At 41.2% G+C, this 16,829-nt stretch overlaps 1 protein-coding gene across 1 annotated transcript in view; it reads left to right on the top strand.

Annotated features, from left to right (window-relative positions):
* Positions 1-1,328: 1,328 nt before the first annotated feature.
* armh3 (armadillo like helical domain containing 3) overlaps positions 1,329-16,829 on the top strand; it is a 28,319-nt gene continuing 12,818 nt past the window's right edge. The window contains exons 1-19 of the mRNA XM_079998800.1: positions 1,329-1,448; positions 2,441-2,544; positions 2,649-2,705; positions 2,976-3,122; positions 5,115-5,222; positions 5,373-5,465; positions 5,581-5,655; positions 5,745-5,831; positions 5,947-6,003; positions 6,128-6,171; positions 7,374-7,434; positions 7,758-7,804; positions 8,325-8,400; positions 11,607-11,700; positions 13,060-13,161; positions 13,454-13,512; positions 13,639-13,704; positions 16,553-16,622; positions 16,758-16,818. Coding sequence (XP_079854926.1) covers positions 2,443-2,544; positions 2,649-2,705; positions 2,976-3,122; positions 5,115-5,222; positions 5,373-5,465; positions 5,581-5,655; positions 5,745-5,831; positions 5,947-6,003; positions 6,128-6,171; positions 7,374-7,434; positions 7,758-7,804; positions 8,325-8,400; positions 11,607-11,700; positions 13,060-13,161; positions 13,454-13,512; positions 13,639-13,704; positions 16,553-16,622; positions 16,758-16,818 — 1,406 coding nt within the window. The 5' untranslated portion in view covers positions 1,329-1,448; positions 2,441-2,442. The remainder of the gene's footprint in view (positions 1,449-2,440; positions 2,545-2,648; positions 2,706-2,975; positions 3,123-5,114; positions 5,223-5,372; positions 5,466-5,580; positions 5,656-5,744; positions 5,832-5,946; positions 6,004-6,127; positions 6,172-7,373; positions 7,435-7,757; positions 7,805-8,324; positions 8,401-11,606; positions 11,701-13,059; positions 13,162-13,453; positions 13,513-13,638; positions 13,705-16,552; positions 16,623-16,757; positions 16,819-16,829) is intronic.

Here is a 16,829-nt window from a genome sequence, read left to right as displayed (position 1 = left end):
TTCAATTATGACATGATGTAATACATTATAACATCATATATTATATTATTAGATAATGTATTAAACTATTACATGGTGTATTATATTATTACATGATGTATTATATTATCACATTATACGTATATACAATTATTACATGATGGATTAAATTATTACATGATGTATTCAACTATTACATGATGCATTAAATTATTACATGATGTAATAAATTATTACATGATGTATTATATTATTAGATGATGTATTAAACTATAACATGATGTATTATAATATTACATTATGTATTAAATGATTACATGATGTATTCAACTATTACATGATATATTATATTATATCATGATGTATTATATTATAAAATGATGTATTTAATTATTACATGATGTATTATATTATATCATGATGTATTATATTATAAAATGATGGATTAAACTATTACATGATGTATTAAATTATAACATGACGTATTATATTATTAGATGATGTATTAAACTATAACATGATGTATTATAATATTACATGATGTATTAACTGATTACATGATGTATTAAACTATTACATGATGTATTATATTATATCATGATGTATTATATTATAAAATGATGTATTATATTATAAAATGATGTATTTAATTATTACAGGATGTTTTAAATTATTACATGATGTATTTTAGTATTACGTGATGTATCACATGCAATTTGCAACTCCTGAAGCTGCTTTAAGGTCCATCTAACGGATGCTTTTGTCCAAAGCGACTGACGATAAGCACATTACGTCCCAGTGTCGAACCATCCGACAGCTTTTGGGAAGCAAAGTGAGAAAACGGAGGCGCAAGAGATGGAGCCCAGTCACGGCCTTGAGCCACTAAACTCCAATGCAGAGAAACATTCAAAGACATGATCCGAATGCCTTTGTCTGTCGTCCAAATGACGACTGTAATGGGTCAGTGTCTGTTTCTCCTCAAATAAAAAGTCACACCTCAGACGCAGTGAGAGCGTCCATTGAACCGCTCCCAGGTCGTGATCGCAGACGCCTCCCTGACCCCGGCGGTAGCAGCCAACGGTGCGTTCATGTCGTAAGGTCATCCAAATGCGGTCGAAACGATTTCCTTGCGCGTAACAATTTTTTTTCTAAGCGTTCACGGCACGGCTTGCGAAAGGAAAACTAAAGAGAGAAAAAAACAAAAAAAAACAAAAAAACTTTCGCCAGATTTCTACCCGTCACAACTTTCCTTACATTGGAAATCGGGGTTCAAAGGAGAGACGCGCGTTGGGCGCTGGCGTGAACGGTATTTCCAGGTTCCCCACGTTGTAGGTCCCGCTTCTCCCACACGACTTGAACGCAGCGCAAGCAGTCATTGGGCTAGGGGCTATCAGAAGCTAACGTTTCTGATGCTTCTCACGAGTAAAGTTGATGACCTACCTTTATTGAATTCTAATCATTTGATTGAGGTAAGCACAAACATCTCCATACATGTGAGGAATCGCCAGCTTTCGTTATGATAAATAATTTTACGTATTTTACGTCTAGCTTAGCCTTCCTGTCTGATATGCAGCCGCAGTGTTGCTGGATGCTATGAGAGGTCCTGCTAGCTAGGTGCTTGTGACTTTAGTAGAGGAATTTGGGGAGATAATGTCAGCCAGATAGCTTTGTAGAGGTTGATAAACTGACCAAGCCACCAAATGTTCGTTGGTTAAATGTATTCATGATGCAGCGGAAAACAGGCTTTTAGTATGTAAACTGGCCGTACTAACCGCAGGGCTAACCACATAATCAAATGAACCAGAGGGTGGTTGCCAGTTGCCACCATTACACTCTTTATCAGCCCACGATCGTAGCGAAATTGTGACGTAGGCTTTCTACGCTAATTCTAATCAGAACGGAGAAAGTCGCATAATATTCATCAAGACAAGACAGCCTTGTTTGGCAGAGAACTTCACATTCTGTGAAAACTGGTAGGGGCTTTAGTCATTCAACAGGTGAATGTTACCACGACTTGAAAAAAAAAAAAAAAATATATATATATATATTGAATGTAATTTGTTCAACAACCATGTGAGGGAACATGTTTTTTTTTCTTTATCTTTGTGCATTTCCTGCTGAGTAGTAGAGCTGTCACAGTTATTAGATGATCGCCTGAACACAATTATTGTGCAGATTGCGATCGTATAGTAAATTCGATAGATCCCACAACCCTATGTGTCCATACAAATTAAAAGGGGGGATTCTAAACCAATGTTTGAAATGTCACAACAAATTGAATGTGAATGGAATGTTTTTCCATGAGCTGTTTTGAGGAAAAAATGTACCCAAATGTCCCAGTCTTCAATGCCATTAAATGGCTCTTCTGCCATAGGTAGATGTGTATAATTACACAATTATAGTAATTTAGCACTTGAAACTTAGGACTGCCACTTGGGTGTAACTGTCTCATCTCCACCAGCCATGTCTCAAGTGGAGAAGAAGGCGGGGCTGCTCAGGAGAACATCGTCCTCCAAGAAGCCCCTGAAGGAGAAGGTGGTGCTGATGTATGATGAGATCTTTGCTGTAAGTGGTATTAAAGAACAACACCACAAGTAAGATGGTACATATGGAGGGCATACGAGCACATGAGATGTAAGCTAGTCACTGTGTCTATGTCGTTCCACTAGAAGGAGGACCCATCCAAAAACAACCCTCGTTTCTGGGATGAGTTGTTTCTTATGAAGGTAAGAACACGTTTTTCCAACTTGTCAAACCCAAAATACGAGCTGAAGTGGCTTCTATACTTTCTTATTAATTAATGGTGTGATAGGTCAGGTAATTGGTGCCACAAATCAGTAATTATTCTGTCTTAACAACTTGTTATAGTGTAAATTACGCATTTATTAGTGTCTGCTACAGTATAAGTCACCTTTACTATTCCTTTCATCATATTTCATTAACACATTATGTTAACAGCTTTCTTTCGTTGCCATATTTCCCTGCTCCTTTCTCAGGTGAACCTGGAATACCTGGAGTCCAAGTTGGAGAGTTTAGATGGGGAGGAGGTGCAGAGGATCCAGGACAACATCAACTCTCTGTTCCACCATTGTGTTCAGACCTTGGGAGAGGAGCACCAGATCAAAGTAGTGAATGCTTTGCAGGTAACTAGGTATCCAGAGAATTATACACACATGATACAGCTTGTATAACAATCACAACATATGCCATATAATTACGTTGACGACACTCTCATATAAAGAACTCAATCACTTGGATAGACCCTCACACTAAAATACTCTACCTTCCATTGAATTCAAATATACCTTGTTTCAAACCTCACTGGGGAAAATAATAAAACAAATAAATAATAATTAAAAAAAAATATATTCTTATACTGTCTTTATATACTGTACACCGATCAACCACAACATTTAAACCACCACTAATATTGCTATTGCTTAGCTCCCCCTCGTGCCGCCAAAACAGCTCTGACCCGTTGAGGCATGGACTCCACAAGACCTCTGAAGGTTTCCTGTGGTATCTGGCACCAAGACGTTCTGTTCAGATCCTATCAAGTCCTGTTATACCCCTTTCCCACTGCACCAAAAACTCGGTGACATCTGCTAACATCTGTCATTTGTCATCAGTGGAAAAGGTACAACCGGGGTTTCACCCCCGGGTCAAATTACCCTGCAATAGACAGGTTTTTATCGCCTCCAACGCAAACAGGACACCCGGATCGACCAGCTAGTTTTGGCCTCTTTTCCTGCTCGATGAGACGCGTGTTGAATTTCTGGACGTTGGCGCGTATATCGACAGGAATATCCATGTATCATTCAATCATTTCATATCCGATTTAGAATCCAAAATCAGAAGTTAATGACTTTTTTCCCGTGGGGGACCATGAAATGCTTTGATTGTGGGGATTGCTCAGTGGGGAGCACAGCGGAGAACCCCCATGCTCCCCAGCAGGCAGCGTGTCACTCCAGCACCGCCCCAAGCTGGTCCCCGAACAGGGGGAGCATCTCCGGGAGACCACATGAATACTTTAATGTGGATTTAATGTGGATTTAATGTGAATACACATAAAATACTTTTTTTTTTTTCCAAGTTTTACAGTTTATGTCATTGTTTGTTTAAGATGCTGTCTTCTGCTGTTTTGTTTCCAATCATACTGGAACCATGACATCCCCCTTTTCCGACGTATTTGTGTCGTCGAACGTGACACACCAGAACAAAACAGTTTTTCTCCTGGCAATAGGAAAGGTGTCAATCGCCTATTTTTAGCACGTTTACCGATAATTTTGATGTAAAAACGGTATAAGTTGGGAGGTGGGGCCCCCATGATTCGGGCTTGTTATTCCAACACATCCCACAGATGCTCAATCGGATCAGACCCTAATCCCCGGCCATCCACATGATGTACAAGAAAACGTGATTTATCAGACCAGGCCACCTTCCATTGCTCCATGGTCCAGTTCTGACACTCACCTGCCCATTGTAGGCACTTTCGGTGGTGGACAGGGGTCAGCATGGGCACTCTGACCGGTCTGCGGCTACACAGCCCCATACGCATCAAGCTGTGATGCACTGTGTGTGATGACTCCTTTCTATCATAGCAGCATTAACTTTTTCAGCAATTTGTGCTACAGTAGCTTTTCTGTGGGATCGGACCAGATGGGCTGGACTTCGCTCCCCACGTGCATCAATGAGCCCATGGGCATCCATGACCCTGTCGTCGGTTCACCGGTTGTCCTTCCTTGGACCACTTTCGGTCAGTACTAACCAATGCATACTGGGAACACCCCACAAGACCTGCCGTTTTGGAGATGCTCTGACCCAGTCGTCTAGACATCACAAGTTGGTCCTTGTCAAAGTGGCTCAGATTCTTACGCTTGTCCAGTTTTTTCTGCGTCCAACACATCAACTCCAAGAACTGACTGTTCACTTGCTGCCTAATATATCCCACCCCTTGACAGATGCCATTGTAACGAGATCAACACTGTTATTCGGTCAGTGGTTTTAATGTTGTGGCTGATATGTGGTTCTAGGGAGGCTTGAAATCTTGTATATTTGAATAAAGGGGAGAATGTGGAGATTTTAGTAACACCTGATCGATCAAATCGATGACCCTACCTGTTCTGTCCCCTCAGACCCTGTGTGCACTTTTCCGAGGGGTTCACCAGAAGAACAAGTCGGCCTCTGGCTTTGACATCATCAACATGCTCATGGGATTTGACAAGGCTGAGCTGAGGATGAAGGTGTGTATGTGGAGGAGGGAGGTACACTGAGAATTAGTAATTGAGTTTTATATTTTTTTCCTTTGACAAAAACGAAAAGATAGATGTTGGTGGGCTTTACTTTTGATTTTCTTTAGATACATTTAATTTAAGTGCGTCTGTCCTCAATAGGACCTGGTGGAAAGTTTGGACAGCCTTCTTTGTGGGGAGGGCTCTGAAAGTCTGAAAAGCCTGTGTCTGAAACTCCTGCTGTGTCTGGTGACGGTAAGACCAGTTGCATGTCAACACAACCACATGGCTGAAACACGGTAGATTGTGCGTAGCACTTTGACGCAAACAATTTGAACGTCACTAAAAATATACACATATTTGGTTTCAGGTGACGGACAATATTAGCCAGAACACCATTCTGGAATATGTGATGATTAACAGCATCTTTGAAGCCATTCTACAGGTTTGGATTATCAGTTTCCCTCTCATAAGTGTAAACCCCTCCTCAATTGCACAAATCAGTGATTTTTTTCATCTTCTGCTCTCTGTTAGATTCTGTCAGATGTGTCCAGCAGAGGGCAGCATGGCTACGATGCTGTGGTCCTTCTGGCCCTTCTGGTCAACTACAGGAAATATGAGGTGTGTGTGTGTGTGTGTGTTCATACAAAAGTACGTTTCAAATCACCTTTCAAGTCACCTGCATGTGAAAAAAGGCTCACTAATTTCATTTGTTTTCTGGCGCTTCAACTTGCAGTCTGTGAATCCCTACATTGTGAAGCTCTCCATTGTGGACGACGAACCCACGCTAGATGTGAGAACTCATTGTTCATCTTTTTTTAACGAGAGAAAAGTTAAATTCAGTCCTTCTATCATGTTGATCATTCTTATCATGACCACCTCATGAATTGCACCAAACGTGATCTTTGCTCTTCTAGGGAATGGGCATGGTTGTGCACCACGCGCTCACAGACTATAACAGGTAAGAGTTTGATCTTTATTCCTGGGGAGCATTTTTTATACAGCAACTTAAAAGGACACATTACTTACAGAGAATACATGTGCACATAGGTGAAAATCAGACAATGTGCAGTGTTTTACTGCCAAAGGATTACTGGAATGGATTTACAGTTACCTATTAAGTAGGTCTGAAGATAAAATTGCACACTCCTCTAAGGGCCACGGAAGCATTGTCGGGTCAGGTTTGATGATTACAACAAACGTTCTATTTCGGAATATTCTAAAAATAAAACTGTCGTACTGCGGTTATTTATGTCTTCCTTTTGCAATGGCCGGTATCTTTAGACAGCGCAATGTTTTGAAATGTAAATTGTGCTTATTACGGTCCGTCTGCTTGCTGAGACGCCTGACAGTGTTTTGTCGACTTGCGTGTTCATGAAACTTCATTACATACAATCCCTTCCAAACCGAAAGGGTGCTGATGTGTTCTCACCCTCCATCTCCCAAGTAGTTGCATTGGTTGGTGACTTTAAAAACTGGATGGGATAGGAGGAAAACAAAGTTCAAGCTGTGTTAAGCGATACTTTAAATCAGAAGAGGCCCTGAGAATCATTTCACCAATCTATCACTGCATTTGCTTTTTGGCTAGTTGTTTTCTTTTTGACGGTCCATCAGAGCTACTTCTATTGTCCCCCTGCTCATAGCAAGCAGCTCAAAACTCCATGGTACAGCTACCTGCTTAGCTCTAAATGGCAGAAAGCCTGTGCATGAGTAAGCAGGCGGCTGGTGAAGAATAGTTTAACATCTCATGTACCAAAATAATATTTATATTGTGAAAGAAAGTTGTAAATAGAGCAATGTTTTTGAACAGTTTTGTGTGGTATTGTACCTCCTTGCGAGACATGACAGGCTTTTACATATGCTTTGGCTCTAGGGTCCCAATTGATTTATTCTCAGCAACCCTCCACATTTTTCTGTCACTTTTCATCCACCGTACGTAGACGTAAACAATTAAATCTCGGCGTTCGTCATTAATCGTGATTTCCCTGAGTTTCACTCAAGGCAGCTTTAATGTAAAAAATAGTTTTTAAGTGAAACTGAGACGACATGGTTAGCTTTCAGTGGACAAATAAAGTCTTCTTTCCTTTGCTTTCTTGTTTCTGTTCATCACCGTGTCCTTCATCCTGTGTAATCTGGCCTGTTTTCCTCATGGCTCCCTCATAGACAGTACAAAGATAAGGAGGAGGAGAACCAAGGAGGCTTCTTCTCCACCCTGACTACGATGGTGAGGATCTTTATACTGTATGTTCAATATCCAGTTGAGGTTACGTGCGTTTAAGAGTCAGCACACACACTTTACATTACACTTGACCATCTTCCTGATGATAGCTCACATTTATTGATTTTTAATATTGTCTGGATAAACTTTTATTTTCCAAAGGTATTTCATTTTGCTGTATTTGTTAAAGCAATGATGCCTCTGCCTTTTCAAATTGAATTCAGTTTGACACCAGTACGGTCTGACAGTTTTAGGGAGTAGTTAATGTATACTAAAGTGCCTGCTTTGAATGGATGTTACTTACGTTGCCGTGCCCCCCTGCGCCACAGGTGGGAAACATGTTTATAGCAGATGCAGATGAGAAGCTGTCTGTACAGTAAGTACACAAAGCATTCTAACATTCACCCCCAGGTCACACTTACATGATTGAAACTGTTGTTCTGCAGGTTTATTCAATTAAGTCTGTCAATTGGATAACAATATAGCCTGTAGCAATCACTGCTGGCAATGAAATACTTGGAATTCAAGCTTTCTCCAACAAGGACAGAGTATGTTTGAAATAATTCAATGACTAAAAAAAACTAAAGAAGGATTAAGTGAGTTTAGAATTTGTGCACATATACAGTAGAAGAGTAATCAGATAATCTATTACTGTTTAAATGCCTTGGAAAATATATTCAATTACTATACATGTATTGGACATATACTGTTGATTAACATTTTATGCGGTGATTGATGTCCAGTTCAAGATGTTGAATTGGAATATATAGCTAGAATAATATGTAATACTGTCAATCGTTATGCTTGTGAGCAAACAGGATTTCATATCAATAGTTTCCTTTTTATTTGTTTCATTAATCTTGTCAAAAATCCTCTGACCTCCCTCTAATTTTAAGGACCAACGAAGCCATTCTGCTGGCGCTGTATGAAGCTGTGCACCTCAATCGCAACTTCATCACTGTTTTAGCACAGGTAAGATTTTCCACTCCATTACACTTTATTCCTTGTTTTTACTTGTTCCCTCACAATGTTGGTTGCTATGTATAATCCCTGTTGAATTTTGGCCACTTCCTTTGCTCTTTTTTACTGTGAATCACTTAAGACATCTAGAAGCCATGAAAACGTAAAAAGACACTAATTCTATTCACTCAAAAGTTCAAATTAACGTTTCTACACTACAAAGTAAAAATTCCAAATCAAAAAATGTATTTTTTGATCATCATTTCTTTATTATGTCCTGACTAGGGATGTCTCAAAACTCGATCAAAATGAGCGTTCGATTTAGAATTTCGAAATCAGAAGATTTGCATATTTTTGTGGGTAATATTGTGAGACATGGTCGCCATTAGGGCGGTCAAGATCCTCCGGTAAACAAATGCAGTGTGTGCCAGGGGGCCCGGGCCACTCCGGAGTCAACTGCGGCTTACCTGTTGGGTGGGCACCCGGGTGCCCACCCACCAGGTAAGCCGCTCCAACATGGTGGACGCACAGATGCATACATGTAGAAGAAAAGATACCGGTAGTAATTTTCCTATAACTACCAGCGTTCCTCTCTGGCAAAAATAGCATTTGTTTTTCTGTGCTTATTTTGGTGAGTAACTTAAAAGTAGTGTGATAAGTAACTTCTTGTTTATTATTCTACAGCCTAGTTTTGATGAAGCTCTTACATGTTTAGGTGTGTTGTTCAAATATGATCATACTTTTGTTATTATTTAAAATTTTTATTATTCGAATGAAAGTTACTTATTGAGAAACAAGTGTTTTTCTTTACAAATCAAGACTTGATAGTCTAACAATGGCATGGCCGTCAGTGCTGGAAAAAAATGTTTAAAATCGAAAATCGAATAGTGACCTGAAAATTGAATGTCAAATCGAATCGCGACATCCCTACTCCTGACTTTGGTCTCACATTTGAACGTTCGGATCTAGATATCTCAAGATAAGTTTTTTGGATTGATACACTTCCATGTAAACCTACAAACCTTCCTGATGCTCAACACTATTGAAAACCCAAAACGAAGAATTGTAGTTATACATGTATAGGTATTAGTCGTGTTGGCCTTGCCATCAAACTCTAGAAATGTTGTCAACAGTTGCTCAGCGATACTCTGCTCTTCCTTTACTTTATTTATTCAACAATTGTTCCTCCAGCCAAAGGGTGACTCTGAGCAGCCTGTCATTTGTAGGTCATAATTTAGGAAGGTATCCAAATATGGACTTTTAAGCTCATGTCTGTTGTTTATGCCTTTTAATGGGTGGTTGAGAAGTTAATTTGATAGCTCGTTAGACATGTTGCTAAGTAGCAACTTGTTCGATTTTGCAACTTTTCTTCTCAAATCCCCTGATGAAAGTAAATTGAGGTATTATTATTAGTTGAACATTATTTGTTTTTGCTGTTTTTATGCTCACTCTGAGTGACTGGACCTGGCACAATGCATACCCCTGCTATTTACCTTTTTAAAATAGAAATATTGGTCAGAAAAATTACACTCAAATACTTCTCTAAATGATTCAGCCCCATTGTTGAGCTGAACATGGTAAAGTTTGCTCTACATTCTCTTCCGGCTCCTCTTTATGTAACACTTTGCTGTGGGATTCTACCACATGTGCAACACCTCCTTCACAACCACGCAACCACAATATGTGCATTTGTTTTAATGTGTGATTCCATTAGCATATTAAAGCATCCCTTCTTATTTAGCATCAGAACATCCTCATCGAACTGACTATAATAGGTTGTTATGAACAGTGTATTTTCAAGTGTTTTGCACATGCAAGTTTTTTGCATAGTAGATAATACATACACCTACCTCCATTTATTGATATAGATATATAGATGGATATAAAAAATAATAGGAATTAAGATCAAGTTTCCTGTGTGATAGCATGTTCCTGCACAAAAAAATTGTAGTTTGTTTGTTTCTTCTGTGAACTTGAAGAAGAAAGACTGGTATCTCTGATGTTGGATAATAAGAGGTACAACAAAGGAAAGGATGGTTGGAGAAAAATGGTTGGAGAAGATGAAAGGAGATTTCTATTATTTTTTCAATCTGTGAGGGGTGTGTGTGTGTGTGTGTGTGTGTGTGTGTGTGTGTGTGTGTGTGTGTGTGTGTGTGTGTGTGTGTGTGTGTGTGTGTGTGTGTGTGTGTGTGTGTGTGTGTGTGTGTGTGTGTGTGTGTGTGTGTGTGTTTCCAGTCGATCCCCCACACCCGTTTACACCGGGTGCCATGGTCCGACCCTAGGGTTTAGGCTCTCCAGACTCAGCATGGGTAGGGGCCCGAGTTCCCCCACCTCCCCTCCCCATGCCAGGATCTGTGCAAAGTTATGGTTAGGCTATTATATATTGGAAAATGTTCCCTATCTTCCAGTAAATTCTAGGTTATATTGCCATTTATTCTATCTTATTGTTGATTTTGAAATTGTGATGACTAGACGACTGGGTCAGAGCATCTCCAAAACCACAGGTCTGGGGTGTTCCCAGTGTGCAGTGGTTAGTACCTACCAAAAGTGGTCCAAGGAAGGACAACCGGTGAACCAGCGACAGGGTCAGGGTTGCCCAATGCTCATTGATGCATGTGGAGCAAAGGCTTGCCCATCTGGTCTGATCCCACAAAAGAGCTACTGTAGCACAAATTGATGAATAAATCAATTTTGGCTATGATGAAAAGGTGTCAGAACACACAGTGCATCACAGCTTGCTGCGTATGGGGCTGCGTAGCCACAGACCAGAGTGCCCATGCTGACCCCTCGCCACTCCCAAAAGCGCCCATAATGAGACATGAGTGTCAGAACTGGACCATGGAGCATTGGAAGAAGGTGGCCTGGTCTGATGAATCACATTTTCGGCACTCAGCAATCCATCATGTTCATGGCAGGATGCATGTGCGTCGTTTACCTGGGGAAGAAGGCACGCCGGCAGAGGGTGTGTGTGTGTGTGTGTGTGTGTGTGTGTGTGTGTGTGTGTGTGTGTGTGTGTGTGTGTGTGTGTGTGTGTGTGTGTGTGTGTGTGTGTGTGTGTGTGTGTGTGTGTGTGTGTGTGGTTTGCATAGCAGTGCATTCTATTTTCACTTGAACTTTAATGTTGCAGTATCATTTCAACACAACACTCTGTTGTGACACCACAGACAGTGTGGCATCTTTTCATGGCGGTAACACACTTTATTCTGCCCTCTGTATAGAGCCACCCAGAGATTGACATGGCATGCATACCGGCCGCTTCTATCCCGACCACTCCCACAACCCCACTGGGCACCACCCCTCCCTCTCTGGACGGTGAGTACAAATACACATGGATAAGTGCATTTATTAATCAAATTACTGTGAAGAGCTTTTTCTCAGAGATGGCAGTTCTGTATCTTTTATTTACCTCTGCTTTATTTCTACTGAATTGTCTTAAAATACAAATGGCCTTCATGGTTGCTCTTGTGGTTAAGGAAGTTAGAACATATGACCAGCCTGAAAACAGATTTAATCTCCTTCTTTCTGGAGAATGTAAAGAGTTAAAATCAAGCAATCTTTTTATTTTTATTTTTATATTTTTAAGCTTTTGGCATTGTGGGTCTCTGGCTCTTTTCTTTCTAAGTCGATCGCTACTGTGTTGTACATGCATTTTTTATAACTTCCCCCAAACCAAAAAGGCATCTGAAACTGGTGGACAAGCACACAAAACACACAAGAGAGACCTATAAATACTAAAGCAAAAACATGTGCAGCACAATCTCCCCTCTGTTCTTTTGAAATATTCCATAGTTTAAAAAAACTTTTTCAGTCAGGATGACACGTCCTTGCAGTTAAATTTTTGCATTACATCCTTGTCCATATTTTTACTACTTTAATGCTCTGTGCCTTTCTGTCACCTCAGCCTTCCTGTTAAAAAGGCTGGCATGCATGCACGACATACGTATTAAGAGGTGCACATTTTTTTGACTCTGCGCGACTCATTCCAGTGCTTTTAAACTAAGCCATTTGCTGTATAAATTATTAACGTTTAGCGTCAAAATCAAATGAGTCGTTCACTAACAGCCTTCATCAGGCTGTGTCATGGCAGCTTTCGTTCCTGCGTAGCCTCTATGTTGAAAGGAAAAGACCATAAACAGGGAACGTTTTTGGGACAGAAGGGAATCTTCCCTAGAGTGGCAGCATGGCAATGTCTTTAAAGGGCAAGGTGTAAAACTGTCCAGTAACTCGCAAAAATCTATAGAACAACAGCCACCCTTGCTTAGCTTTGCGTAAGACAGTGTGCATGACTAAAATGCTTTCTGGTGGAGTCACAAGGTGAAAGCATTTCCTCCATAAGTAGAACATAAATATTAATTTGAAGTTTGCCAACACGCATATGGAAAATCCTTATGAGTTTTCGACCAGCGTCAGGACCTCGACCTTAATGTGGCTCAATTCAACTGACAAAAAACAGTCTGACAATGGTCTATTTATTGTGCCAGTGGCTCAACATTTCCATGAAATTTGGATGGAAACATATGATTGGAGAATCAAACGATTTTACTGGAGTGTGATTTGCTCAAATAAAATGACTGTGACACACCCTTCATGATGTAGCATCATTATTTACAATAATGCCGAAGAAACCATATTGGTTTGAAGGTTTTACTAAGGCTGTCATGTGTTGTGCAGCAATGAACAACCCAGAGCTGCCTCTGGATCCCAACCTGCAGACTAGCAACCTGCTCATCACCTTCCTCAAGTACGCCTCTATCGTCATGCAAGACACCAAAGGTAAACCCAATCCTTTCTGTCTGCATCCACTTCTGCCCGTCACTCTATCTTCCCATCGTTCATTAGCGATTCTCTCGCTCCCCCTCCTTTATCACTGTCGACAAGCGCTCTTGCATGGTTGAGCCTGGCAAAGGCAAAACAAACAAGGCTCTCATGTTTCCGCTAATATTTATTTATTTCCACCTGCCTCATCCATCAACTTGCTCACAGAAACTTTACTCTGCTACTTCTTTTCCCCTGCCGTCCACCCTTCATCACCCTGGCTTCTAATCTGTCTTTGTGTTGTTTGCAGATGAACACAGACTCAACAGTGCCAGACTGTGTCTCATCATCCTCACCTGCATAGCAGAGGTAGGAGCCTTGTAAATGGTCACGCTTAATACGTATCGTCCGTGCTGCATGTTTGCAGGCTTTCCCGTCCTCTGTTGCTCTTTGCCCATTACTTCAGTGTGTCTTTGTGTTTCTCTGTTTTAACAGGACCAGTATGCCGATGCCTTTCTTCACGATGACAATATGAACTTCAGAGTCAACCTGCACAGAATGGTGAGTACGTGGGTGTGAAAGAGGGAGGGAAAACTAGAGGAATGGATTGAACGAGAAAAAAGCGTGTTCACCACATGTATCAGCCTCAACAATAAAACCACTGACAGGTGAAGTGAATAACATCGATCATCTCGTGTGAGTCTCGCCCAACGCTGAAGTGACAGAAAGGTACGGAGCATTAAAGTGGTAAAAATATGGACAAGGATGTAATGCAAAAATATAACTGCAAGGATGTGTCATCCCGACTGAAAAAAATAATTTGCTGCTGTTTTTTTAAACTATGGCAGCAAGTGAACAGTCAGTTCTTGAAGTTGATGTGTTGGAAGCAGGAAAAATGGGCAAGCGTAAGGATCGGAGCCACTGAGTAGACGACTGGGTCAGAGCATCTCCAAATCGACAGGTTCTGTGGGGTGTTGCCGGTATGCAGTGGTTAGTACCCACCAAAAGTGGTCCAAGGAAGGACAACCGGTGAACCCATGACAGGTCATGGGCGCCCAAGGCTCACTGAGTCTAGCCCAAGTCCAGCCCATCTTTTCCAATCCCACAGAAGAGCTACTGTAGCCAAAATTGTTGAAATGTTAATACTGCTATGATAGAAAGGTGTTAGAACACACAGTGTATCACAGCTTGCTGCGTATGGGGCTACGTAGCTGCAGACTGGTTCAGTGACAACAGGATTTCCATAAACCCACTTAAAACTGCGCGATGATACGTAACAATATAATTTTGTGACAGAACTTTCACTTGTGAAAGTGATTTTCTTTTGCAAATACCGGGTAGAGTAAAACTGTAATAAAATAATAAAATATCCGTCAGGATTTGACATAGCACCAACGCAGCCCCTTCAATGATTTCCTTACATTTTTACATTTTCATCAAACACTTTAAATCAAAATAAGGCAATTATTTAAAGTTTTTGTGGCTCGTGTCAGGCTCCGTAGAGCAGAGGTTCCCAACCACCGCGCCGTGGACTGGTGCTGTGCCAGGCTGGGCACTGCCGCTACAATAAACTAGACTTAATTTATGTCCTCCAGCTGTGCTGGTTGCGTCCTGTTTAAAATCACAATAATCCCATTAGGGGATTTTGTATTCTTTTTCCCGATGAGCTCTTCCATGATTGCATTCGCGGAAAATCCTTGTTCCACCAGAGCGGCCCCTCCCCCCCGCGCATGCCGCACACCCACTGGTATATCTACAACCGCCGATTGTTGGTCTGACGGTAGAGAGCTACTTTTAAATGGAAAGATGCAAATTAGAATTTATAATTGTTAATAGTGAGGGGACAAACAGGACTGTTGAGATTCTCATTGTCCATGTGGTGAGCATATGCTGTACATGTGGGTGTAAGAGAGACACAGAGATACAGGCTGAGTTTGATCATGCCAAGTGTGGCCAGGGGAGTTAGTGTTATCACAGCTTTTGTCTGTCTTGACTTGTGTTTCTTGCCCTCTGAAAATTAAAATTCTGTTAAGTATTAGATGAAACACAAACTACAGAGAATTTTGTTTGGTTACTGTAATAAAGCTTTTAAACATTATTTTGTGTCACATTTTCATTATTACGCTGACGTATAACTGCATAGTATCTTTATTACTCAAAATATAAGGTGACTAAAAATGCCAACCATATTTTCAGTTTCAGCAACCAAAGCTGATGCCTGGTTGCCAGGCTGGCAACCACTTTTTAAAAGTTAGTGTTGAGGCCTGGTCCTGACATTCATGTGGATGTTACTTTGACACCTACCACCCACCTAAACATTGTAGACCAAGTACACTCCTTGAAGACAATAGCATTCCCAGATGGCAGTGACCTCTTTCAGCAGGATAATGCTCCCTGCCACACTGAAAAAATTGTTCAGAAATGGTTTGAGGAACATGACAGATAGTTCAAGGTGTTGATTTGGCCTCCAAATTCCTTAGATCTCAATCTGATTGAGCATCTGTGGGATGTGCTGAAACATCAAGCCCCATCCACGGAGGCCCCACCTCGCAAATTATACCCCTTTCCCACTGCACCAAAAACCCGGTAACACCAGCTAATATGCAGCATTTGTCACCAGTGGGAAAGGAAAAACCCAGGTTTCAGTCCCGGGTTCACAACCGCCAATAGACACAGGTTTCAAACGGCTCCAGCTTCCAGACACTGCTGCATAAATAGACAGCAATATCCGTGTATCATTCCATCATTTCATATCCCATTTAGAATCCAAAATCAGAAGTTATTGACTTTTTTCTGCACGGGAGACCGTGCAGTGAGTGGGGATCGCACTGTGTGGACTACAGCGGAGAACCCCCAGGCTCCCCGCCGGTCCCTCCTCCCCACCGCCGAAGGACTGGTTCGCACTCGCTCACGTTGCTCCATGCTGATTCTTCTGTAGTGTTGGGTCATTCATGAATCATCAATTCTTTTAAATGGCTCAAAATACTTTTTTTTCCAAGTTTTACAGTTCTATGTTGTTGTTTGTTTGAGTTGCTGTCTCTACTGTTTTGTTCGGAAACACACTGGCGCCATGACACGCCCCTTTTCCAGCGTGTTTGTGACGTCAAACTGGACGCACCGGAAAAAAAATCTGCATTTCTCCTGGCAATGGGAAAGGTGTCAATCACCTATTTTTAGGGGGTTGACCCGGGTACGAAAAACCCTTGTCAACTGCCGCTAATTTTCGAGTGAAAACTGCATTATAAGACTCATAAAGATTCTGCTGCTAATGTCTTTGTGCCGGATACCACACCACACCTTCAGAGGTCTTGTGGCGGTACGAGGAGGAGCTACACAATATTAGGCAGGTAGTTTTAATGTTGTGGCTGATGTATATAGTGTGTAATTATTTCTGTTGTGTATATTTCAGCCAATGAGGCACAGAAAGAAAGCAGTGGACAAGAACATCCCTTCCCGACCTCTGGTGTGTGCGCTCCTAGGTAAGACGAATCCTGCATACTTTCTAATTTCCCAAAGAGTGCAGGTGTCGTGCAGTTCAGTCCATTTGGTTTGTTTCACAGCCACTCATGTATCTTCCTGTCTCTGCTCACTGTATGTCTGTCGCCTTTTCCTAGATCTGATGGTGGAGTTCATAGTCACTCACATGATGAAGGATTTTCCCATGGATTTATACCTGTAAGCACGCA

Source organism: Zeus faber (genome assembly GCF_960531495.2).
Source record: "Zeus faber genome assembly, chromosome: 4".
NCBI classification, from domain to species: domain Eukaryota; kingdom Metazoa; phylum Chordata; class Actinopteri; order Zeiformes; family Zeidae; genus Zeus; species Zeus faber.
The sequence above is the reverse complement of the archived record's forward strand: the minus strand, read 5'-3'. Positions and strand labels throughout refer to the sequence as shown.